At 52.1% G+C, this 21,209-nt stretch overlaps 1 protein-coding gene across 14 annotated transcripts in view; it reads left to right on the top strand.

Moving 5' to 3' along the window:
- The window catches only part of SCRIB (scribble planar cell polarity protein), a 107,630-nt gene that overhangs the window by 15,595 nt on the left and 70,826 nt on the right, over window positions 1-21,209 (top strand). For all 14 annotated transcript variants that reach the window (XM_053990092.1, XM_053989986.1, XM_053990028.1 and 11 more), the window contains exons 2-15: window positions 2,877-2,994; window positions 3,183-3,261; window positions 4,603-4,692; window positions 5,373-5,429; window positions 8,835-8,898; window positions 10,428-10,502; window positions 10,587-10,731; window positions 11,046-11,164; window positions 12,307-12,506; window positions 14,119-14,285; window positions 14,828-14,952; window positions 17,189-17,314; window positions 18,411-18,632; window positions 19,082-19,399. In XM_053990092.1, coding sequence (XP_053846067.1) covers window positions 2,877-2,994; window positions 3,183-3,261; window positions 4,603-4,692; window positions 5,373-5,429; window positions 8,835-8,898; window positions 10,428-10,502; window positions 10,587-10,731; window positions 11,046-11,164; window positions 12,307-12,506; window positions 14,119-14,285; window positions 14,828-14,952; window positions 17,189-17,314; window positions 18,411-18,632; window positions 19,082-19,399 — 1,905 coding nt within the window. The remainder of the gene's footprint in view (window positions 1-2,876; window positions 2,995-3,182; window positions 3,262-4,602; window positions 4,693-5,372; window positions 5,430-8,834; window positions 8,899-10,427; window positions 10,503-10,586; window positions 10,732-11,045; window positions 11,165-12,306; window positions 12,507-14,118; window positions 14,286-14,827; window positions 14,953-17,188; window positions 17,315-18,410; window positions 18,633-19,081; window positions 19,400-21,209) is intronic.

Here is a 21,209-nt window from a genome sequence, read left to right on the forward strand (position 1 = left end):
CCCCTAATCATTAGTTCTTTTTTTTGTTAGTGATAACTTCCATCACATTCTGAGCTGCTGGATTCCCATGTGCTGATTCTGGATTCCTGTGTGCTGGAATATTTCTGTGCTGGTCCTTTTGGGCTTTAGGGCTGCCAGGAAACAGAAGGAGATTGGGCTTACCTTTTTTTCTTCTTCAGACTTCTATTTTTAATCTACTCTGAGTCCAGTTTGGACATTGAAGGATCTGGGTTGTGCAGATTTGGTGGTGTTTTGTTTTATAAATCAGAAAACGTTGAAGCTGAGGGAGTTTCTCTTTATTGGAGATGTTAAGTGTGGTGCCAGATCCAGGGGTTTGCTTTGTCAGCTCTGGGAACTGGGGTGAACTTTGATTAGCAAAAGGGATAATTGCCAGACTCCAAAGACGTGTAATCAAGGTTTCACTCTTAGTTCTAGTAAGAATTTTTAAATCAATTTGTTCTCACTTTCAAGTGTCACAAGCAAATCTCCTGTGCAGCTTTTGCCTTGAGTTGTTGGGCTGAGCTTGAAGTCTTCAGCTCCCAGAATACTGAGATGGAAATGACATGGAAATTCGTGTCAGAGACAGTGTTTGCAGCTCTTGGTCACATCCTCTTGCCATCTTTCTTTGGCAAATCTAAAACCTGCATTCAGGCATGAAAACGCTGTAATTCTCACATTATTTTTTTCTGGCTACCACTGATGCTGTTGGCTGGTTTTACTTTTTGTCCCCTCTAAATGTTTTATTCAGGTCCGGTGTAAGTGATTCTGCCAAGTGGGACGTCGCTCCCGCAGCTCTGCACGTGGGCTGTGCCCAGCTCTGGCAGTGCCAGGGGGTTTAAAAACCTTTTAATTTTCTTTCTAAGTAAAGAGAAGGAGCTGGGAGCTCCTGCTCCACGCACAGCCCGGGTTTATTCCCGTTTGCTGTAATGCCATTTAAAAGTGTGGACATGTGTTCTGAGCTGCCTGTGTGCCCTAGGCAGCAGTGCTGCAGCCTGGGCTGTGGCTGCTCAGTCCCTGTGGTTATTTTCCAGTGTGCAGACTCTGGCAGGTCAGCACCATGTCTTGTCTGGAATTTCCTTGCGTTCTAAAATTAGGAGAAGGCTCTAGGAAACAATAGCAAATCAAGTCTCTAAACTCCTGCTCCCCTGAACCTTTGTTGTCATTTAGACTTTCACCCACTTCCTTTTCAATGAGCTGGTCTGCATTAGATAAACAGAGTTAAACAGGGCCAGTGGTGAGCTGGTGAGGGGTTATTTTTTAAATTTATTTACTCATGACACAATTGTTATGGTCCTTTAGGACATCAGAGGTGAGAATTTCCTATCAGAGCTGTTCATCCCTGATCACTTTCCCTGTGCAGAGTGTAAGCAGGGCAGCAGGGGCTGTGCTGGGGTTTGTGCCCCTCAGACACACACTTGTGCCCAGCAGTGTGTCCTGGCTGGGACCTGGGAGCTGCAGAGCCTCGGATCTGTGCAGAAACTGCTCCAGCAGAGCTTCACTGCAGGATTGTGAGCAGCTGCTTGTGCTCTGTGCCCCTTCGAGGGTTATGTTTGCTCCTCCCTTGTCCACTCTGTGCTCTCGTTTCCCGCGGTGCAGGGGGGCCCTGAGGGTGCCCCACACCTGAAGGTTCCCTGCAGGTGTTCCTGGGGAGGTCTGTCCCAGCAGCTCTTGGGCAGGTGGGTACCTGGAAAGGCACCTGAGGAGGGAGGTTCAGAGCTCGCTCTGGTTTGGTCGCTCTCAGTGTGGGCTGCAGGAGTAGCCCCGACTCTGGCCATGCTTTGGGACCTCTGGATGACCCCAGGGCTGCCTCTCCTGTGCTGCTGTGACCCCTCCCTGCCTCTGTCTCTGAGGACAACCAGGGGTGATGTGATTTAGGCATGGTCTGTGCTTGTCACTGCACAGACCTGAGTTTGTTTTCGGTCACTTCTGAGCGTTTCCTGCAGTGGCCCCACGTTGTTGTTTGTTATTCCCAGTACTCCAAAACAATCCAGGAAATGCAGCAAACACCCCAGTCCTGGCTCCCATCCTGTCCAGGAGCTGACCTCTGGCAGTGGTTAGAACCAGCTGCAGTATGTGGTCAGTTGATAATTACAGTACATTGTCTTTAGTGAACTCGCTGGGGCTGGTGGTGACTTGGAGGAGTGATTGGTGGGTCCTGGAATTTGCCATTTGCAGCTGATGGACTTCTGGGAGCCCCAAGGGGTGTGTGAAAAAGTCAGATGTTGTGAGGCCCTTCCTGCCACCATTCCTATGGCTGTGGTGTTTCTAGAAAGGAATTTTCATGTTTTCTCTAGTTTAGTGCTACCTGGGGCCGTGCTGACAGCTCACCTGTGCCTTTTCCACCTGGCACAAGGGGCACAAGCCTGTCCCTCATGGTGTGGGGCCCTGCCACTGATGTCCTGACCAAATGTGCTGCACAGCAGGCGTGTGCAGCAGCAGGGACAGCTCTTTGGGCTGGTGGGCTCCTTGTGTTTCTCCTTTGCTGACCCTTCTGGACCCGCCTCACAAACTCAAGTGTCTGCTGCAAGCCACTCTAGAGCGACTTCCCTGTGGTGCTGGGCTTCAGAGCCTGAGAGGAGCTGTTATTGTAGGGAACAGGGAATGTCTGGTCTGTATCCTGTGCAGGAGGGAGGGGAGCAGTGGGGTACCAGATGCTAAATGAATGATCAGCCTAAACTCTTCCGTGCCTTTTTTCTTTTACCCTCATCCCTCGCAACCCTTCGTGGGGATTCTGCTCCGTACAGGGACTGCCCCTGGCTGGGAGGGGGGTGGTGGGAGCAGGCAGGGCTCTCAGGGTGGATGCTCAGGCTTCTCCTGAGACGAGATGGATGTTCCCCAGAGCTGCTGCTGACCCCGTTGTGTCACTTCTGTCACAGCCTTTCTTCAGGCTTCTGAACCTGCGCAAGCTGGGCCTGAGCGACAATGAGATCCAGAGGCTTCCCCCCGAGGTGGCCAACTTCATGCAGCTGGTGGAGCTGGACATCTCCCGCAACGGTGAGGCCAGAGCTGGGCAGCAGCAGGTGCCAAACACCACAGTGCTCCCGTGCCCTCGTGCTCAGGAGAGGCTGTGCCCCTCCTCACCTGTGACTGTGGGCTTGTGTTACCGTGTCTCAGGCTGCCACCACTACCTGCTGTCCCATTTTCTCAGGCCTCTCTTGTTCTTTCACCTGTTTTTTTTCCAGACATTCCAGAAATTCCTGAAAGCATCAAATTCTGCAAATCCCTGGAAATTGCAGACTTCAGTGGGAATCCTCTCTCCAGGTAGGAAGGCACATGCAGCCCATCAGTCCAGCTGAGAAGGAGGACTGGAATTGCACATTGTGCCTGGCTTTCTCTGATCTCCATCTTGCAATTGTCTCCGTGTGAAGCCAAGGCCTGGGGTTGCCCTGCCTCTCCCAAAGCTGCAGTGTCTGCTCTCCTGGCAGTGGAATGCTTGGTGCTGCAGGAGCTGGGGTGTGCTCCATCCTCGGGGCCTGGGGCTGTGGGTGATGAGCTGCTGTTGTACTGGTGTCAACAGTGAGGACTTCTGTCCTCTTGCAATCAGTTTGTCGCTCCCCCTCTGCTCTGGCCACACACTAGAATGGATAAGGGCTTGTGCTGCAGAGGAGAAAAAGCCTGTATGCCATCCTCTGCTCCCCAGAGCCCCTTTTGGGCCCCACTCTCAGCCCTTTTTGCCCCCTCTTAGCCCCCTTTCCACCTCTCTGTTATTCAGAACTGAGGACAGCCATGCTTTGTACCCCGTGTTTGGTTGTGTCCCTCTTACCTCAGTGCCCAGAGCTGTGCCCAAGCAGGAATCTCTGATTTGTCTTTCAGTACTCTGTCTCTGGAGCTTTTAATACATAAAGTTGGCTCCCCTGCCTCGGTGAGCCACGTTTCCAGGCACTGTTGTCCTGCTGCAGGGGTCCCTGCAGGTGCCAGTGTGGCCCCAGGTGTCCACGTCCCTTTGTGCTCAGGGCAGGTGCTGTCCAGGTTTCAGGCACGTTTAACTCTGCTCCCTCTGCTGGTCCCAGGCACTGCTGGAGTGGCACAAGCCTCTCTGTTGGTGACAATCCCTGTACCACAGGAGTGACCAGCCCTTCTGCACCAGGTGTTCTTTGTCAGAGCTTTTTCTGCTCAGGGTCCAGATGAGTCAGGGGGGTGGGTGCTGAGGGGGCTCTATGAGCTGCCTGTGGAAGCAGAGGAATTTCCTCCAGGAATTCCCTTCCAGGGTTTTTCCCTGTTCTGTCACACCTTGGGTCTGTTGTGATGGTGCCTGGTCCTGGGGAATGCTGCAGTGTCATCTATAGAGATATCCCTTGTTTTGGGCACATGGAATGCTTGGGAGCCCTCCTTTCTTCAAGTGGAAATGATCCCATGGCATGGTTTAGTCTGGGATTTGTGCTCAAGTACTGCAGGGCTGAGTTTGCCATCCTGGGCAGGTAATGTCTGGTGCAAGTGGGTTTTGTGGTCTGGGAAGCAGAACTTATCCTGGATCAGCAGCCAGGGTTGGTGATGGTTCCTGTTCTCCTTTCCACACATTGGTGGGAATTGGGATGAGATTGGCTTTGGGGGATTCTGTGCTTTGGACGCAGGATTAATGGAGTTCTGCTCATGTTCTCACAGGCTGCCTGAGGGCTTCACCCAGCTCCGAAGCCTGGGCCACTTGGCCTTGAACGATGTGTCCCTGCAGAGCCTCCCCACTGACATTGGGAAGTGAGTATGGCCTGTTCTGGCAGCGGGGAGGGGGCTGGGAAGGGGACACCTTGCTGCTGGCTTGAGGATGGTGGCAGGACCTGGAGGGACAAGCCAGGTGCAGCTTTGCCCTGGTGCTGACAGTGCTGTGTGAGCACCTCTGAGCCTTGGTTTGTTAAAAGACCTTCCTACAAAGGTTCCTGCCCTGCTCCCAGCTGCTTCTCCTGCTGTGGTTTGTGGCACAGCAAGGATCGATCCAGTCTTCTCAAATCCAGTCTTCCCCTATGTTCTGAGTGCCCATTTGCCCCTTTCCAAGCAGGTGTGGGCTGCCTGATGACGTTTGATTCAGATTTATGCTGCTGGCCAATGGCCTCGTGGGGTGCAGTGCCTCTCCCATGGGGTTTGGCTTTCCACACGTGAGGGGTTTTACCTTTTTGGGCAGACAGTCCTGTTGTGACAGCGTGTTCCTTGTCCTGAGTGTGGGCACAGTGTTGTTCCTTGTGACTGCAGCGAGCACTCGTGTCCACCAGAGCTGTTTTCATTGTGTTTTTGTTCTCCCACGTGTCTCCATCCATGTGTGCACATCCATGCATTGCACAGGACACGAGGGGTGGTTCCAAGGGAAGGGAGATGAGCAGCTCCTTGCATCCCTGAAGCCCTGTCCAGTGAACCTGGCTTTCTTGCTCCCTTTTCTCTTGCAGTTTGGCAAACCTGGTGACTTTGGAGCTGCGTGAGAATCTGCTAAGGACTCTCCCCACGTGAGTGTCTGCCTGGGGGCTGTAGGAGTCTCCTGCCTGGTTGTTCTTGCTGCTCCCTCAGGGACCAGTGCAGGCACCGTCACTTGGCTTGGGAGGGCTCAGGCTGGGCACAAACAGGCTGCATCTTGCTGGATTTCCATAAATTGGGACAAGGAGGGGAGAGGATGGTGCAGGGCTGGAGAGCAGCAAAGGATGTTCAGAGCCTGTTCTCAGCCTGTGTAAGGATTGATTTAGAATAGCCAGGGTTCCCAAAAAAAAGCTGCTGTAAATAGTGAGAACCCCGTTTTTCCTGAAGAGATGGAGCAGGCAATGGATTCTTTTGGAAAGAAAGAGAAAACTGTGGATGGGGATGTAGGAGGAGCTCTGTGCACAGTGAGGCTCATGATTTGAGGAGCAACAGGATACAACTGAAGGGTCCATTTTGCTTCTGGCATCTGTTCTGTTGGGTATCTCTCCTGGTTGTTCTGGATGGGGTAATTGCCTCCCCTGCAGCAGACAAAACATAAGGCAGCAAGGGAGAAGAGGTAAGTGTTGTTCCACGTCCTGGAGTCAGGGGTAGGGATGAGTTCCTGGCAAGGAACGTGGTTGGTCGAGGTCATGCTCTCAGGTGGATGGATGTGGAGAACTGTCCAGTTGCTGCTTTAGTCTTTGCTCTGGGCCATCAGAGTTTGAGTTTTCTACCCTCCATCAGCTCTGTCAGCTCTTTTCCTGCCTGCTTATGCATCCCACTGATGATTCCCCCAGCCTTCCTTGGATGTCACTGAAAGGATTCTGCCTGACTCCTTTTTGAACAGCAGTTGTTTTGGGGCCACATGAGCTCCTCAGTGAAGGTGTGATGTGTACAGTTGTTGTCACCTGTCCTCAGAGCTCTCTTAGAGTTCCTGGCAGGAGCTCAGTTTGTCTGCTGGCCCTTCCCCCCGTGGTTACAGCCTGTGGGAGCACAGACCAGAATCACACGATGGCCTTGTCTGGTGCCACTCAGCAGATCACAGAAGGGTGGCAGGAGGGGGCAGCTGAGATGGTCCCATGTGGAGAATCACCACAGAGGACAATGTGGGTTAGAGCTCCTTATCACAGAAGCCCAGGATGGTTTGGGTTGGAAGGGACCTTAAGGCTCATCACGTTGCAGCCCATTGGGCAGGGACACCTTCCCCTAGACCAGGGTGCTCCAAGCCTGGCCTTGAGCACTTATTCTGGGCTGAGAACTGGCAAGCAGGAGGAGTTGGGGTCCTGGTGTTGGGCTGCTCTTCTGTCTGTTCCTGTCCTGGGTGCTCACACAGGCAGGTACCACAGCTGGGCTACACCATGTCAGCAAAGAGGTGCAGGAGCTGCATCCAAGGCTGGGCTTCCAGACTGCAGAGAAGATAGTCCCAATAGCTTTTGGCCATCTCAGAACCACCAGGTCTCTGGAGTCTTGAGAGTTCAGTCTGTGACCACACTCCTTGGGTTTTTGTGGAGATCTCTCTTGCCCAGTGCTCCGGTGTTGCCCTTTGGTAGTTCTGGGTTCCATCCAGCAGGATAGTTGTAGTGTGCTATGAGGTTTTGGTGGTTTTCACTGGAAGGTTAATCCAGACTTGATACTCATTCTGTAATGCAAATTCAGCTTCTTTTCACCTTTCCCCAATTCCTCAGATTCTATTTTGGGATGATTTCCAGAAGTAGGACGTGGATCTTGAAGGCCAAGGTAGTTCTGATCAGAGGTATCAGTCGAGTACAAGATGGCAGTCCATGGCCAGAACCATTTCTTTTCAGTAGTGCTGTGGGGTTCTCTGCCTGAGGCTCTGGGCCTTACTCTGGCTGCACACAGTGCATAAGAACAGCTCTAAATGAGATCAGGTGACTTTGCCAAAGAGGAGAATGACTTAAGCAAGAAATGGCTGCTGCTTTGTTCCCAGGGTTCCTGAGCCCCGTGGATAGGTGGGCTTCAATCCTGAGAGTTTGGAGCAGCAAAATGCATCAGGGTCCTTTTGATATTTTGTTGTTGTAGAGCTTCTTGAAAGATCCAGCTTGCAGTGACCTTTGTTTGCCAAAATTCTGTGTAATTGGTCAGTCTTGTGATAGTGACCGAGTTCTGAAATGGTTCAGCTTGTACAGCTGGTGATCACCCCTCATTTCTCCCATGCAGATGAGATGCAGCCAGAGGCTTGGGAAGGGCAGCTCTCGTGGATTCTTATGGAATAGTGGAGGGTGATCTTTTCCCAAATGTCAATCAATGTGGATTCCACGGCTCACTTGTTCCTGTTTTGGGAATTCAGGCTGTGAAGGTGCAAAGGGACAGTCAAGGCTGCATCACCTTCAGAGGAGTTAGAGTTGGTGTACACTGATGGTGAAGGAATGCTGTGCAACAGGATCCTTTGGGTTAAATTGTTGATAAACCTTTTCTGGAGTTTATCTCAAAATCCACTGCTGCATGCAGTAGGAAATGAATTTTCCTGAGTAACCCAGATGTTTTTACAGCCTGGCCCAGGCAAGACAGCTCCCTTTTATTGCAGCCCCCAACAGCTTTGGTTTGGGTGGCCTTGGGAGGTGGACCTGTTCTCAGAGAAATATGGGGATTTCTCAATTGGAATGGTTCCTTAAGAAGAGAATGAAGCTGTTCCCTGCTGGGGGAGTGGGCAGGGCTGCCAGCTCCACCCTGGCACACAGTGAGGGGCAGCAGTCCTCTGGGGAGGTGGAGCTGCAGTAGACAGGTCAGACTCAGGTGTGAGGACAAATGAGCACCTGGACCATGTCCTGAGAACCCAGCCCTGGGTTTGTGGGACTGCAGGCCTTGTGCTCCCCCAGGTGTGGTGTGTGGGGTGCTCAGGGCTGCTGGGTGGGCGTGGACAGGTCCTGTGCAGTGCCTTCATCGTGAGCTTCTGTCTGTACGTGCTCACCTCACCCCAAACATCAGGCCACTGTCATCTTCCCCTCCTCCTCAATAGCGTGAGCATCCTGTTTGGGGAACTGAGGCTGTGGAATTTGTCACTGCTCCCTGTCCCTGCAGCTGTGTGCTCCCCTTGCCCCCCACACGTCTTGTCCTCTGCTGAGCACCTCCTGTTGCCTGTCAGTCCGTGCCCAGGTCCCTGTCCTCGCTGCGGAGCGGGCAGCCATGGGGAGGTGTGGCTGCTCTCTCCTTGTGCTTTTAATCCGAGGCTGCGTTATGGTAGGAGGGGCAGGAGGCAAACTGGTACCAGTGGGACTGCTGGAGCCTCTGAACCCAATTCCCTGGGGTGAACGGTGCGGCCTGGGGAAGGGACCAGCTCTACAAAGTGCTGGGCTCAGAGGGACCGTGAGAAAGGTCAGGATTGCCCCACCTGCTTTAGGAATTACTGGAGATCATGTGATTTGTGCAATGTGTGTCCCAGATGCTAACCTTCCGCTCTTTATTTCTTGTTTTATCTCTCTGTCCCCTGTGCCTTGCAGTTCACTCTCCTTCCTTGTCAAGTTAGAGCAGTTGGATCTCGGTGGCAATGACCTGGAAGTACTGGTAGGTGAGGGCTGGTGGGGAGGGGTTTGGGTGGTTGGCAGGGGCAGATCCTGCACCTCGGTGCAAGCAACTGGGTTTCCACCTGAAATGCAAAGGGATAGACCCTCAGGTTATTTGGGGAGATTCTGATCTGCCCAGCATGGCCCAGTCATCTTTCCCAGATGAATTTTCTCTTCATGTGTCAGCCCTTGTGTCCTGCTGGCCTCACACACTGCCTGCCCTGTCCTTTCCAGGCTCTGGGCTGGTAATTCTTCCTGTCTGGCTGCCAAGGATCTTTCCTTTCCAGCAAAACTCTGGTGCTTCCCTTTTCTGTCCTGCACTGCCCCCAGCTGTTTTTCTTCTCATCCAGCTTCCTGCCTTCCTGCTTTCTGATATGATTTCTGCCCCACAGAGTGCTGGGCCATTCCATGTTGTCCATGGCAGTGAGGGTAGCCCAGTGTGGGGGCTCTCTCCATGGAGGGCTCAGCATGTGGAGAACAAGGGCACAGTCTCACAGTTCAGGTTGTCTGGGCATTCGGGGATACCCCGTGATGTTCTGTAATTTGCAGTTGTGGATTAAGCTATTGCTGGATCTTACTCTTTGTGTTCTGGAATGGGTTTTGGCAGGAACCCTTCAAAGCTGGGAGGCAAAGGGGTTCATGCAGCTTAGCTGTGCACAGGCTAATCTCACTTGTGAGAGCAGGTGTGTGACACTCGAGCCATGCTCCAGTGGGGCAAACTCCAAACCCAAATGCTGATTGCTTGGGGGTTTGTGGGATGTGAGCATGTGTCTGTCATGCCTGATGGTGCCACTGGGTCATCTCGAGCTGACCATTGGTACTCAAGTGTTTATTTTCATGTCTGAGAGGAGGGAGATGCATTTCTTCTGTAAGACCAGAATTTCCAACCTCCTAGAATCATGGAATCATTTAGGTTGGAAAAACCATCTGAGACCATTGAGTTCAACCACTCTCCCAGCATTGCCTAGGCCACCACTGACCCATGTCCCCAAGTGCCACATCCACACAGCTGTTAAATCACCCCAGGGGTGAGGGCTCCACCTCGCCCCGAGCAGCCTGTGCAAGGGCTGGACAGCCCTTTCCAGGAGGAATTTTCCCAGTATCCAACCTAAACCTTCTGTGCCACAATTTGAGACCGTTTGCCTTTGTCCCTTGTTCCCTGAGAGCAGAGCCTGACCCCCACCTGGCTCCATCCTCCTGCTAGGGAGCTGCAGAAAGCAGGATCTCCCCTGAGCCCCCTTGTGCCCCAGCTCCCTCAGCTGCTGTCCATCAGAGCTGTGCTGCAAGTTCAGCTCTGCCTTGCCTGCTGACACAGTCCTGCTGTTGGTGTCCGTGTCTGCCACTGGAGCTCCTGCAGCCATCCCAGACATCCCCAGTGTGCTGGGAATGATCCATGTAACAATCCATGGGTGCTGCTGGGAGGGGCGAGAGGCAGAGCAGTGCCTGGCTTTGCAGAGGGGTGTATTTGCAGCACCCTGGAGCAGCCTGTCCCTGCACGGGGCTGATGTCCTCACTGTCGTGTCTCTGCAGCCGGACACTCTGGGCGCGCTCCCGAACCTGCGTGAGCTGTGGCTGGACCGGAACCAGCTCTCGGCCCTGCCACCGGTGAGTGTCTGCTCAGCACGCAGCCACCCCTGCCCTGCCTGCCCTGCCCTGCTCCCTGAGCCTGGCCTCTCCTCTCTGATCCAGGAGCTGGGCAACCTGCGCCGCCTGGTCTGCCTGGACGTGTCTGAGAACAAGCTGGAGCAGCTGCCCGACGAGGTCAGCGGGCTGGTGGCACTGACGGACCTGCTGCTGTCACAGAACCAGCTGGAAAGCATTCCCGATGGGATCGGTGAGCGTGGTCGGGTGGGGACCGCAGGACTTCCTTGGCAAGAGTGTCTGTGGCAGGGAATCAGGGATTCAGGGATGTGGGCACAGCCATCGAGAGCAGGAGCAGGGCGTGGGACAGGTGAGCAGAGCTCTGCAGGACAGTTCAGGTGCTTCATCTGCCTCAGGCGTGTGAGGCCTGTGAGCAGGCCTGGTGGGAGGAAAAGCAGAGCCTGCGTGGTTGGGTTCTGTGATCCTTGATGGGATCACAGCCAGGTGAGCATAGAACAGCATCCTTCTCTCTGGCACAGCTCACACCTAACTTGTCACCCTGGCCAGGTCAGCTGAAGCAGCTCTCCATCCTCAAGGTGGACCAGAACCGGCTGACAGACGTGACAGAGTCCATTGGGGACTGTGAGAATCTGTCTGAGCTCATCCTGACCGAGAACATGCTGACGGTGAGTACACAGCAGCACCTGCCTCACAGAATTCCTGGGTTGGAAGAGACCTTCAAGATCGAGTCCAACCCAGCCCCAACACCTCAACTAAACCCTGGCACCCAGTGCCACATCCTTTCAGGGAGCTGTAGAGAGTGATGAGCTGCTCCCATGCTGTTCACTGCAGCCAGCTGCAGGGATCCCTTCCCATCCTCTGCCCTCAGGGCTGAATTCCTGAGTGTGCTCCAGCTGCCTCACATTTCAGTTTCACCAAATTCCCACAAGTCTGGAAGCCTTTCTCTCACTGGCTTTCTTCCCCTAACACATTCTGTGGGATAGCAGGGATGCTGGGATTGCCCATCCCAAAGAGCATCCTGGCTGACAGGTGCAAGAATCCATCCCAGGCTGCGTTGCTGAGGGGTTTGGAATGGTCTGATTGAAGATGGCCCTGCTCCAAACTGCCTGTTACAGTAAAATGCAGCAACCCCGGAAAGGGAAGAAATTATGATGTCTGGCTCCAGATCAGAAGGCTGAAGGATAGCTTTATTAAAACTATACTATATTACATTAATATACTATTTAAAGAGATACTGTACTATTCTACATACTTATTTCTTACTTACCTATCTAACTCGTGACTCTCTGCTGAGAGTCTGAGACACAGCTGGATTCAATTGGTCATTGAACCCAAACAACCTTCACCAGAATCCACCCCAGCAATCACTTCAGGTAAACAATCTCCATACCACCTTCCACATGGGGAAAACAAAGGAGCAGAGATAAAGACTGTTCTCTTTTCTTTTCTCTGTGCTTCTCTACAAAGTCTTGAGAGACAGAATTATGTCTCTCTGTCCAGAGAATGTGAATGTCACAGCCTGTGGTTTGATTGGTAAAACATAAGGATTGGGAATGGGCAGATAAACAGAAGGGAAGTCTTGGCCACTGGTGCTTGGAGTGTGCTGTGTTGAGGGGAAGAGTTGGCATGGGTCAGTCTGTGAGCCTGAGGGAAAACTTGTCCCAAAGACGTCCCAGGAACGTTTTCCCAAACACGTCTGTTGGGACAGGGGGCAGCTTGTCCCCCGGACTGAGGGCTCTGTGCCTTTCACCTTTTCACCTCTGTGCTGCCCTTTCCTCTTGCCACCACTGACTCGGCTCCTTCCCAGGCCTTGCCCAAGTCCCTGGGCAAGCTGGCCAAGCTGACGAACCTGAACGTGGACCGGAACCGGCTGACGGCGCTGCCGGCGGAGATCGGCGGCTGCGCCAACCTCAGCGTCCTGTCCCTGCGCGACAACCGCCTGGCCCTGCTGCCCCCCGAGCTGGCCAACACCACCGAGCTCCACGTGCTGGACGTGGCGGGCAACAGGTGAGCAGCAGGGCTGCCAGGCTGCCCGCGGGATTGCGGGGCTCTTTTAATTTCTGGGAAAGCTGGGATTGAAGTGTTAGAGGTGGTAGTTCGTGTTTAGGTTTAGGTGTTTGGTTTTTTTATTATATTTTTTTATATTATTATATTTTTATATATTTATTATATTTTATAAGATTTTTGTATGATATTTATTATATTTTATTATTATATTTTTAATACATATTATTGTAGTATTATTATAATTATTATATAAATTATTATACAATAATATACCACGATCTATAATTATTCATATCATTATATAATAATATAAATTATTATATACTGTTATATAAATTATTATAATTTATATTTGTTTTTATTATTAGGTTTTTTTAATTATAATTCGTGAGTCCTGTAGTATTTTACTAACAAGTTACAAAGTGGTTAAATATTTTTCTGTTTAAGGTCTTTTATGGTTAAATTATCTAATTAAGAAATTATATTTAAATTATTTTTGCTTTTAATTTAATTACTAATTACTTAAAGTTTGTAATGTGGGTTTTTTGTTTAATTATAAAATATTAAACTCATGAAGAAGAAGGTGAAGAAGGACTAGTTACTGTTTTAAAACTTCTATATTAGCTTTATCTATATTAGCTTTATATATACTAGCTTAATATATATTACTAATTTAGTTTTATACATATTTAGCTTTATATATATTACTATATTTTAAAACTCTGAATTCTAAATTTTCTACCTTGTGATATTATCTACTCTTAATCAACTGTATACTTGTAATCTCGGTGTAATCAATTAATTTTGGAAGTCTTTTCACAGAATCACAGAATAATGAGGTTGGAAGAGACCTCTAAGGTCATCAAGTCCAGCCTATGCCCTAACACCTCGACTAGACTATGTTTTCCACGGCCTCAAGTCAAATGTAGTGTTCTCTTGGGAGTTAGAGTTTGTTAGTGTAGAAAGTTTAAAGCTCTTAGTCTAACAGCTGCTGAGAGGGAGGTGCTGGGCCTGTGTGGATCCCGGGGTCCACGGTGTGCACAAGCCCAGGCTGGTTGCTGAGGGCTTGAACCCCTTCTCTGAGTCACCTAAACACAGGGTAGAGGTGAGGCACAAGTGAGGGCACTGCATCCTGTGTGAAACAGAGACCAGGGGAGATCCCTGGCTCCTGGCTTCCTTTCCTCCCTGCAGACTTTGTGGGTTTGTGTCATTAGTGCTCAGCTGGCCAGTGCCAAAGCCTCGTCCGTGGTGTGTGGGTGCCTGGAGCTGTTCTGGAAGCTCCTGTGCTTCTGTTCGTGGGGTTGGTGTTTTTGGGAGCAGCTGGATGCCAACCAGAGGTTGTGTAGGGAGCATTCTATGGTCTGTGAGGGCATTGTTCTTCTGTTCCTAAACCCCTCCACACTGTTGGAAGCTCTGCTGAAGATGGTGAGAATGGGATACTGGAGCCCAGTCCACAGCCAGGGACAGAACCAGCTGTTCCAGTGGGCAGGACTGGGGCAGCCACAGCAGCTTGGCTCTGTCCCCCTCTGCTCAGGTGGGGCAGGCTGGAGCTGAGGTGAAGCTCCTTCCTGACCAGGTAAGTTTAACAAGCAGTTGCTCTTCTCTTTTGCAGGCTGCAGAACTTGCCCTTTGCTTTGACAAATCTTAATCTGAAAGCCCTGTGGCTGGCAGAGAACCAGTCCCAGCCCATGCTGAAATTCCAGACTGAGGATGATGAGAAGACAGGAGAAAAGGTTCTCACTTGCTACCTGCTCCCCCAGCAGCCCTCTCCCAGCCTGGGTAAGAATCTGCAGCACAAGCACTGGCTGCAGAGCCTTGTGCTCTGGGGGGCTGAGGCCTTGAACCTCTCTGCTGGGTTGGGCTGTCCTTGCTGTGATTCCTGTGGCAGATCCAGGCTCCTGTATAGCTGGGGCACCTTTCCCAGGCAGTGATGGTTAAAACTGAGGAATTGCTTTCTGTTAGGTGACAAGGCCCAGCAGCCTCATCTTTGAGCATTCTGCTTGGATCTATTGACCGAGCAGTTAATTTTCATTGTCCTGTCAGCATGGTATTCCTGCCTGAATTCTGCCTTTTCCTGCACTTCTTGGGTAAGGAGTGCTAGAGCTGAAGTATCAGACACTTCTGCAGAGGCTGCTGTAGGTCTGGTGGGAGATGCACAGAAGGTGACAGGATGCAGAGGCCACAGCCTTTGTCCTTGAGGCCTCTGATGCCATGGGCAGATACAACAGCAGCGCCATAATGGGATAAGAACTGACTTCCATCCACATCTCCAGCCCTGCTCTTCCCAAAAGGAGCTTCCACTGTGTTCTCTTCCTCCCCAGAGAACCTCCTGCAGAACAGCATGGATGAGAGCTGGACAGACACCAACCTAAACAGAGTCAGTGTGATCCAGTTCCTGGATGAACCCAAAGGAGATGATGATGAGGAGTCTGGAGCTGAGAGACGGGTGAGCAGTTCCTGGAGGCTTGTTGGCTCCCTGTGGAAGCACAGGGACAAGCTGAGCTTTCCAAAGATGGGGGGCCACTGTGGTGTCCATGTTTTACACTGCTGTAGGCATGGGCAGGATTTCCACAGTCTGAAGGCTCCTTGCTGCCCTGAGGACCCAAGCAGGTGTGGAAGGGAATGAATTCCCTGGGAGCCGTGGTGCAGAGTCATATTTTGAGGCTCTTCTATGGGAGTGGAGCACTCAAAATGTCCAGAGATCCCAGTAGAGCACTGTCAGGATAGGGTTTTAGCTCACCCCCACCATGAGGGAAGCCATCCCCATCCCTCCCAGCATGGAGGCAGTGCAGCCCATTGTTGAGTCTTATCTTTTTGCCAGGATTGGGATTAAATGTGTGAGATGGAATTTCTTGTTTGGACTCAGATATTTATTAGCTCTTATCTCTGTTACAGTCTCACAAACTCTGAGTTTACAGCACTTCGCTCTAACAAACTAAAAATGGAGCCATGTCTCTCTCTCCACAAGGCCTTTTAAGGATAAACTGTCCAATTAAGAAATAGCACCTAAATTATTTTTACTTTTAACCCAATAACCAACCATCCGTGGCTGCAATGTGGACTTTTCTATCCAGTTACACAAAACCACCCAAACCCATGGAGAAGGAGGTGAAGAAGGTAGATTACTATATTCTAAAACCTTAAACTCTTAAGTTTTCCTCCCTGTGATATTACACTTCTATTCAAACTCCACACCCACAATCCCAGTTCTGCCATTCAATTTTGGAAGCCTTCTGCACAGCCTCAGGTCAAATGCAGTGTTCTCCTGGGGGTCAGAGCCTGTCAGCACAGAAAGTCTGAAATTCTCAGCAGCCAGGGTTCCAACAGCCCATGCTGTGGAGTGTCCTGTTAGTAAAGTACTAAACACTGCAGGCAGCCTCAAAACCTGTGAGAGATGGTTGTGCTTCCAGGGCAGATGCAAAGGCCAGGACAGAAGGTCTCAGCAAGTGCTCTGAGGGTTTCAGTCTCCTGCAGGACTTTATTCCTTTTTAGTTTATGGAAAGCCATCCTTGAGATCTGAATGCTTCTAATGAGTGGTGTTGGCAGCTGTCCTGGCAGTGTTTGTGTGCTGCTGGCATTGGGAGGTTTGGGGTTTTTTTGAATTGTTTTTAACTTTGTTACTAGTTCTAGAATGCTGGTTTTCTTGACTCTCTACCTGGGATGGAACTCACTAAGCAGCACCAATTCTGCTGCATTTGGGCTTGGCAGACCTGTTAAGTCCAGAGGAGTTAGGAAAACATCCCAAGATTTCTCACCTGTGTTCTGGAGGAGTTTCTGTGTTGATAGGTTTTCATTTACTAAGCCTGAAACATCACTTTAAACTCCCCAAGTCCATCGTTCTTCCCAACCCCCCTATCAGCTGGAGAGCAGGCTGATGTCCAGAGAGGGCTGTCAGGGTTCCCTGCCTCTGTTCTTTCCTCTTCCCAGCTGAGGCTGTGGAGGGCCTGGGGCAGGTCCTGCAGCAGGAGGTGTTGGTCACGTCCCCGTGGGGCTCTGGTAAAGGTGTTGGTCACCTGCAGAGGGTCGTGCCCAAGGCCTGGTGTCTGGGTTTGACAAGATAGGTGTCTGCTAAGGAAGGCAGGAGCCTTCCTTGAAATGGAAAATGTAAACCCCTCCCTCCAAATTATTATGATTTTGAAATTAAAAGGTTCTCAGGCAAAGATATGGGAATAGGAATAATTCCTAGTTCTTTACTAGGAAAACTAAAAATACAAATGCAATCCTGGATCCTGAGACAGATCCAGACAGGATTGCAGATCCAGACAAGAGCAGGATCCTGGACAAGGCTGGAGTTTTCCTCTGAAGCTCCAGGGCTGCTGGAGATGGGCCTGGGCTTCCTCTGGGAATGCAGTGGCCAAAGGCTGCTGTGTGGTGTTCCAGGTGTCAGATTGTATCCAGGTAGGAATGCTTGGCTGCTCCCCTGGGCACAGCATCTCCCCATGGGATGGTGGAATTTGGCCATGAACAGAAGATAATTAATAATTAATGGCCCATGAACAGCAGATGTCTCCCCAGAGGGAGGATTGGTTTGTGGAAGAGACAAAGAAAACTGCCCAATGAACAGAAGATACCTGCCCCACCTCTGACAGATGGCAATAGAATACACACATATCTTACAACCCAGGACACCTGGCAGTGCTGCCAGGGCTGGAATGCCCTTCCTGAGGGTTTCTCTCTGGCAGGGCCTGCAGCGCCGAGCCACCCCTCACCCCAGCGAGCTGAAGGTGATGAAGAAGGTGATTGAAGTGCGGCGCAGTGAGGTGAACGCTGCCAAGGCTGATGCCAACCCCAGCTCTCCCAGCTCGGAGGTGAGTGCTGGTCACCGGGGAAGGGGTAACCACAGAGAGCAGGGGGTCATGGAATGGTTTGGGTTGGAAGGAATCTTACTCACCATCAAGTTCCACCTCTGTGCCATGGCAAAGACATCTTCCACTAGGAACATGTAGCATATCTAGGAAATGAGGTGGAAAGGACTAAGTTTTGGGAAGGACTGGGAATGGATTGCCTGGGAAGGTTGAGAATCTGCCTTGTGAGTCCCAGAGGAGAGGGCTGACAGTGAGCCTGGAACTGTTCCTGGTGCTGTGGCTTGTGTGTAAAGGAGTTGCATCATTTTCCCTGGATGGGTTTGTCATCTCTTTTAGTGACATTAAAGCTGAGCCTGTTCCTGATGGTGGCTTTCTGCAGGGAGAGTCTGTCAAGGTGCAGATGGGAATCTGAAGTGGGAGTGATGTGAGGGCTGGAGCAGCTCTGCTCTGGAGATGGGCTGGGAGAGCTGGGGGGGGTTCAGCTGGAGATGAGAAGGCTCTGAGGAGACCTTACTGTGGCCTTTCAGCTTATAAAGGGGCTTAGAAGAAAAATGGGGACTTTTTACTGTCTCCTGTAGTAATAGGACAAGGGACAACACTTCTAAACTGAGAGATGACAGGGTTAGATGGGACATTAAATTGAAATATTTTACTATGAGAGTGGTAAGGCCCTGGCACAGGTTGCCCAGAGAAGCTGTGGCTGCCCCTGGATCCCTGGAAGCGTCCAAGGCCAGGTTGGACGGGGCCTGGAGATGTCATGGGGAGCCTGTGAAATAGAGCAGGAGATGGAACCAGGAGGCAGAGAACAGTGGAAGGGGAATTGTGTGTGTCAGTACCAATTTTATAGCACAGGGCAAGCAAGAGAAGGCTCTGATATTCCCAGTAAAGAGTGGTGGGAATGGAGTGCTTGCAGGAGGCACCTTGCTGCCCTGGTGGGAGCTGGGAATAAATCCCTACCCAGGAGGTGGAGCAGGGTGCACCCAGTCACATGGAGGGAGCTCAGGTGGGGAAGCCGTGGCCACCCCGAGGAAAAGCTGGTTCTGTTGGTACTGCATGGCTACTCTGGGCTCCATCCTGACCACCACAACCGTTTTCTCAGGAGAAGAGGCTGAGTGCCACGTCGAATCGCAGCGAGGACTCACACCTGTCCACCAGCACGGCCTCTGTGGACTGCAGGCCAGAGGAGAGGGAGCGGGGCTGGCCCAACGGGCAGCTGCCCGACCTGCGGGAGCTGCAGAGGGAGGGGAAGCCCAGGGCGGAGGAGGAGCACAAGGAAGCTGCTGAGCAGGAGGAGGAAGATGTGGAAGTGGAATACAATGAGGTAGGAGCCTGGCGGCTGCAGCAGGGTCATGAGAAAAAGTGAAAGGAGCTGGAAGTTTCAGAGGAAGTGGGAAATAGAGGTACAGGTAAACGGATGTGGGATTTGGGCATCGCTGGAGGCAGATCCAGGCCGTGGAAGCAGTGCAAGCAGAGGCTGAGGCAGCCTGTGGGAGCCTGGGCTGGATGATGTGGGAGCCTGGCAAGCTGTGGGAAAGCTGGGGTGGCTGTGAGAGGTTTGAATGCCCTCCATCCCTAGAGCTGACAGAAGCGTGTCTGGGGAAAGTGTGGTTGTGGAAAAAGGCAAGGATGGGGAAATGAGAATACGTTCCTGCGTTGTCCTGTGACACTGGCTCTGCCTGTGTGGGAGAGGGGTCACAGGGACAGCAGGGTCTGTGCTGCCGCCCCTCTGTTCCCTGAGGCTCACCACGTGTCTGGGCTTTGCTGTCACAGCCCACCGTGCACTTCGCCGAGGACACGCTGATACGCAGCGAGGATGAGGATGAGGATGAAGAGCGGCCGTTCCCAGTGGAGAAGCAGAGGCTTATCCGCAAGGACACGCCCCATTATAAGAAACACTTCAAGATCACTAAACTGCCCAAGCCAGAGGCAGTGGTGGCACTCCTGCAGGGGCTGAACAGTGATGGGGTCCCCAAAGAGGAAGAGGAGTTGGGAGGCTGCAATAATAACACAGAGCCCAGGGATCAGGAGGAAGCGTGGGATGAGGATGACAGAAAGAATGGAGCTTTGTCTGCTCAGCCATCCGTGAAGGTAAGGTCTTGTGGGGAGGGGGAAGGTCAGAGGGGTGCAGACCTGCCTCTGCTCCTGTGACCCAGCAGCCAGGCTGATGTGGTGCTGAGGAAAGCACTGGCAGGAGGCTCCAGCCCTCAGGGATGTGCTGAGGGTGGCAGAGCTGAAGGTCACAGGGGCTCGTCGGGCTGTCCAGGAGCTGTGCTGTGTTGCTGTGTCTGACCCCTTCACTGTATCCAGGTCCTTGCACCAGCCCCATTCCACGTGCTGCTCCCCGTGCTGCAGGGGCAGTGCTGTCTGATCACTGGTGGGTTCTGCTGTCCTTCCAGCCTCCTCCTCATTGCTGGTTGTTGCTGCTGGCTCACAGGAGGATGAGCTTTGTCCCTGTGTGGATTCAATCTTAGACTGACACTTGCTGGCACAGTGCTTCCTGGAGCATGTAAGTGCAGCCAGGAGTGTGCCCTTCCCTGTGCTTCCACCCAGACACAGCCTGATGGAGGCAGCATTGGGATTTAGGGCGGCTTGTGCGCTGAAGTTTTGGCCTTACTGGTTATACTGGGGCTGAAGAGGCAGGGGGTGCTTGGCTCTCTTCAGCTGAACCACCACGTTTGGTTAGGGACACAGAGGTTCCTGCCTGAGGAGATCCCTCACAGTGGAATTGAGAATACATGGATGAGGGACACCTCATGAGATCAGCCCAGTTCTCACCCAAGGATTTGAGGATTTTGAGTTGCATTTGGTGGGCAGAGGTCAGGATGTGGCTGAGTCTCCATCACAGTCTGACATCAGCAAATCTCACGGGTGAGATGTGGGTCTCTGGAAGGTGCTGGAGTAAAACCTGCTTCTGCTGTAACTGCACATGCTCCAGGGTGCTGGGATCACTCCCATCCCTGCTGGAGCTCAGGTTGCCCAGGGAAAGGTCCTTTCCCTCAGTGAGTGCTTGTCTTGCTCCCTTTGAGCCAATGCAGCTCATCTTGTGCTCCCTAGGGGTGAGACCAGTTTTCCCATTGCTGGTGAAGTTCCTCAGAAGAAGTGTTTGAAGCTGTCCCAAGTCCCCTTCATCCAAGACCTGTCATCCTTGGGAATGCCCTCATCTGAAAAGGTTATTTTAGCTGGGGACTCAGAGCTGAGGAGGCACTGACCCACTGCAGAGCCTGTGATGCCTGTCAGAAATTACCCTGGCTGCCAGCAAAGCCTTCTGCCTGGGGCTCCGTTCTCCTCCCTGTGGGGTTGGCTTGGATGCCTGCTCCATGAAGACATTTATGAGCTGCCTCCTGGGCTGTGTGCCAGCAGTGGGATGGATGCAGGGAGGAGGAGGCAGGACAGGCTGTGCAGGAGGCTGAATCCTAGAACCAGAGGGTTTTGTTGCAAGGACAGTTGGTTTTCAAAAGAAATCCTGAGGTTTCCTGCGCTTGAGAGCAGGATCCCAGGTGCCTGTGAGGATGTATTTTTCACCAGAGAAAGGGATTGGTGCACTTGTGTTTGGGACTGCTCGTTCCTGTGCAGCAGCTTGTGGCACCACAGGCTCCTCGGTGCTTTCTCCTGTGTTTAACCCTTCCTCCTTCCCAGAGTGACCTGGTGTGGAGGGGATGAGGTCAGCTAGTGGTGGTCAGCTCAGGGTCAGGGCCTCAGGGTGCCAGCATGAACAAAGCCTGGCCTCAGGGGTGCTCCTTGGCAGGAGTGTGCTGGCACTTGGCACTCTGGGAGCCCGTGAGCAGCCCTGCTGGGGTGCTGAGCAGGAGTGGGGGCTGCTCTGGAGCTGTGGTGTGAGTGGGCTCAGCTGCGGAGCTCAGTAGTGACTCCTCTGGGAGCTCTGGAGCTCAGTAGTGAC

The sequence above is a fragment of the Vidua macroura genome, chromosome 1 (genome assembly GCF_024509145.1).
Source record: "Vidua macroura isolate BioBank_ID:100142 chromosome 1, ASM2450914v1, whole genome shotgun sequence".
Taxonomy (NCBI): Eukaryota; Metazoa; Chordata; class Aves; order Passeriformes; family Viduidae; genus Vidua; species Vidua macroura.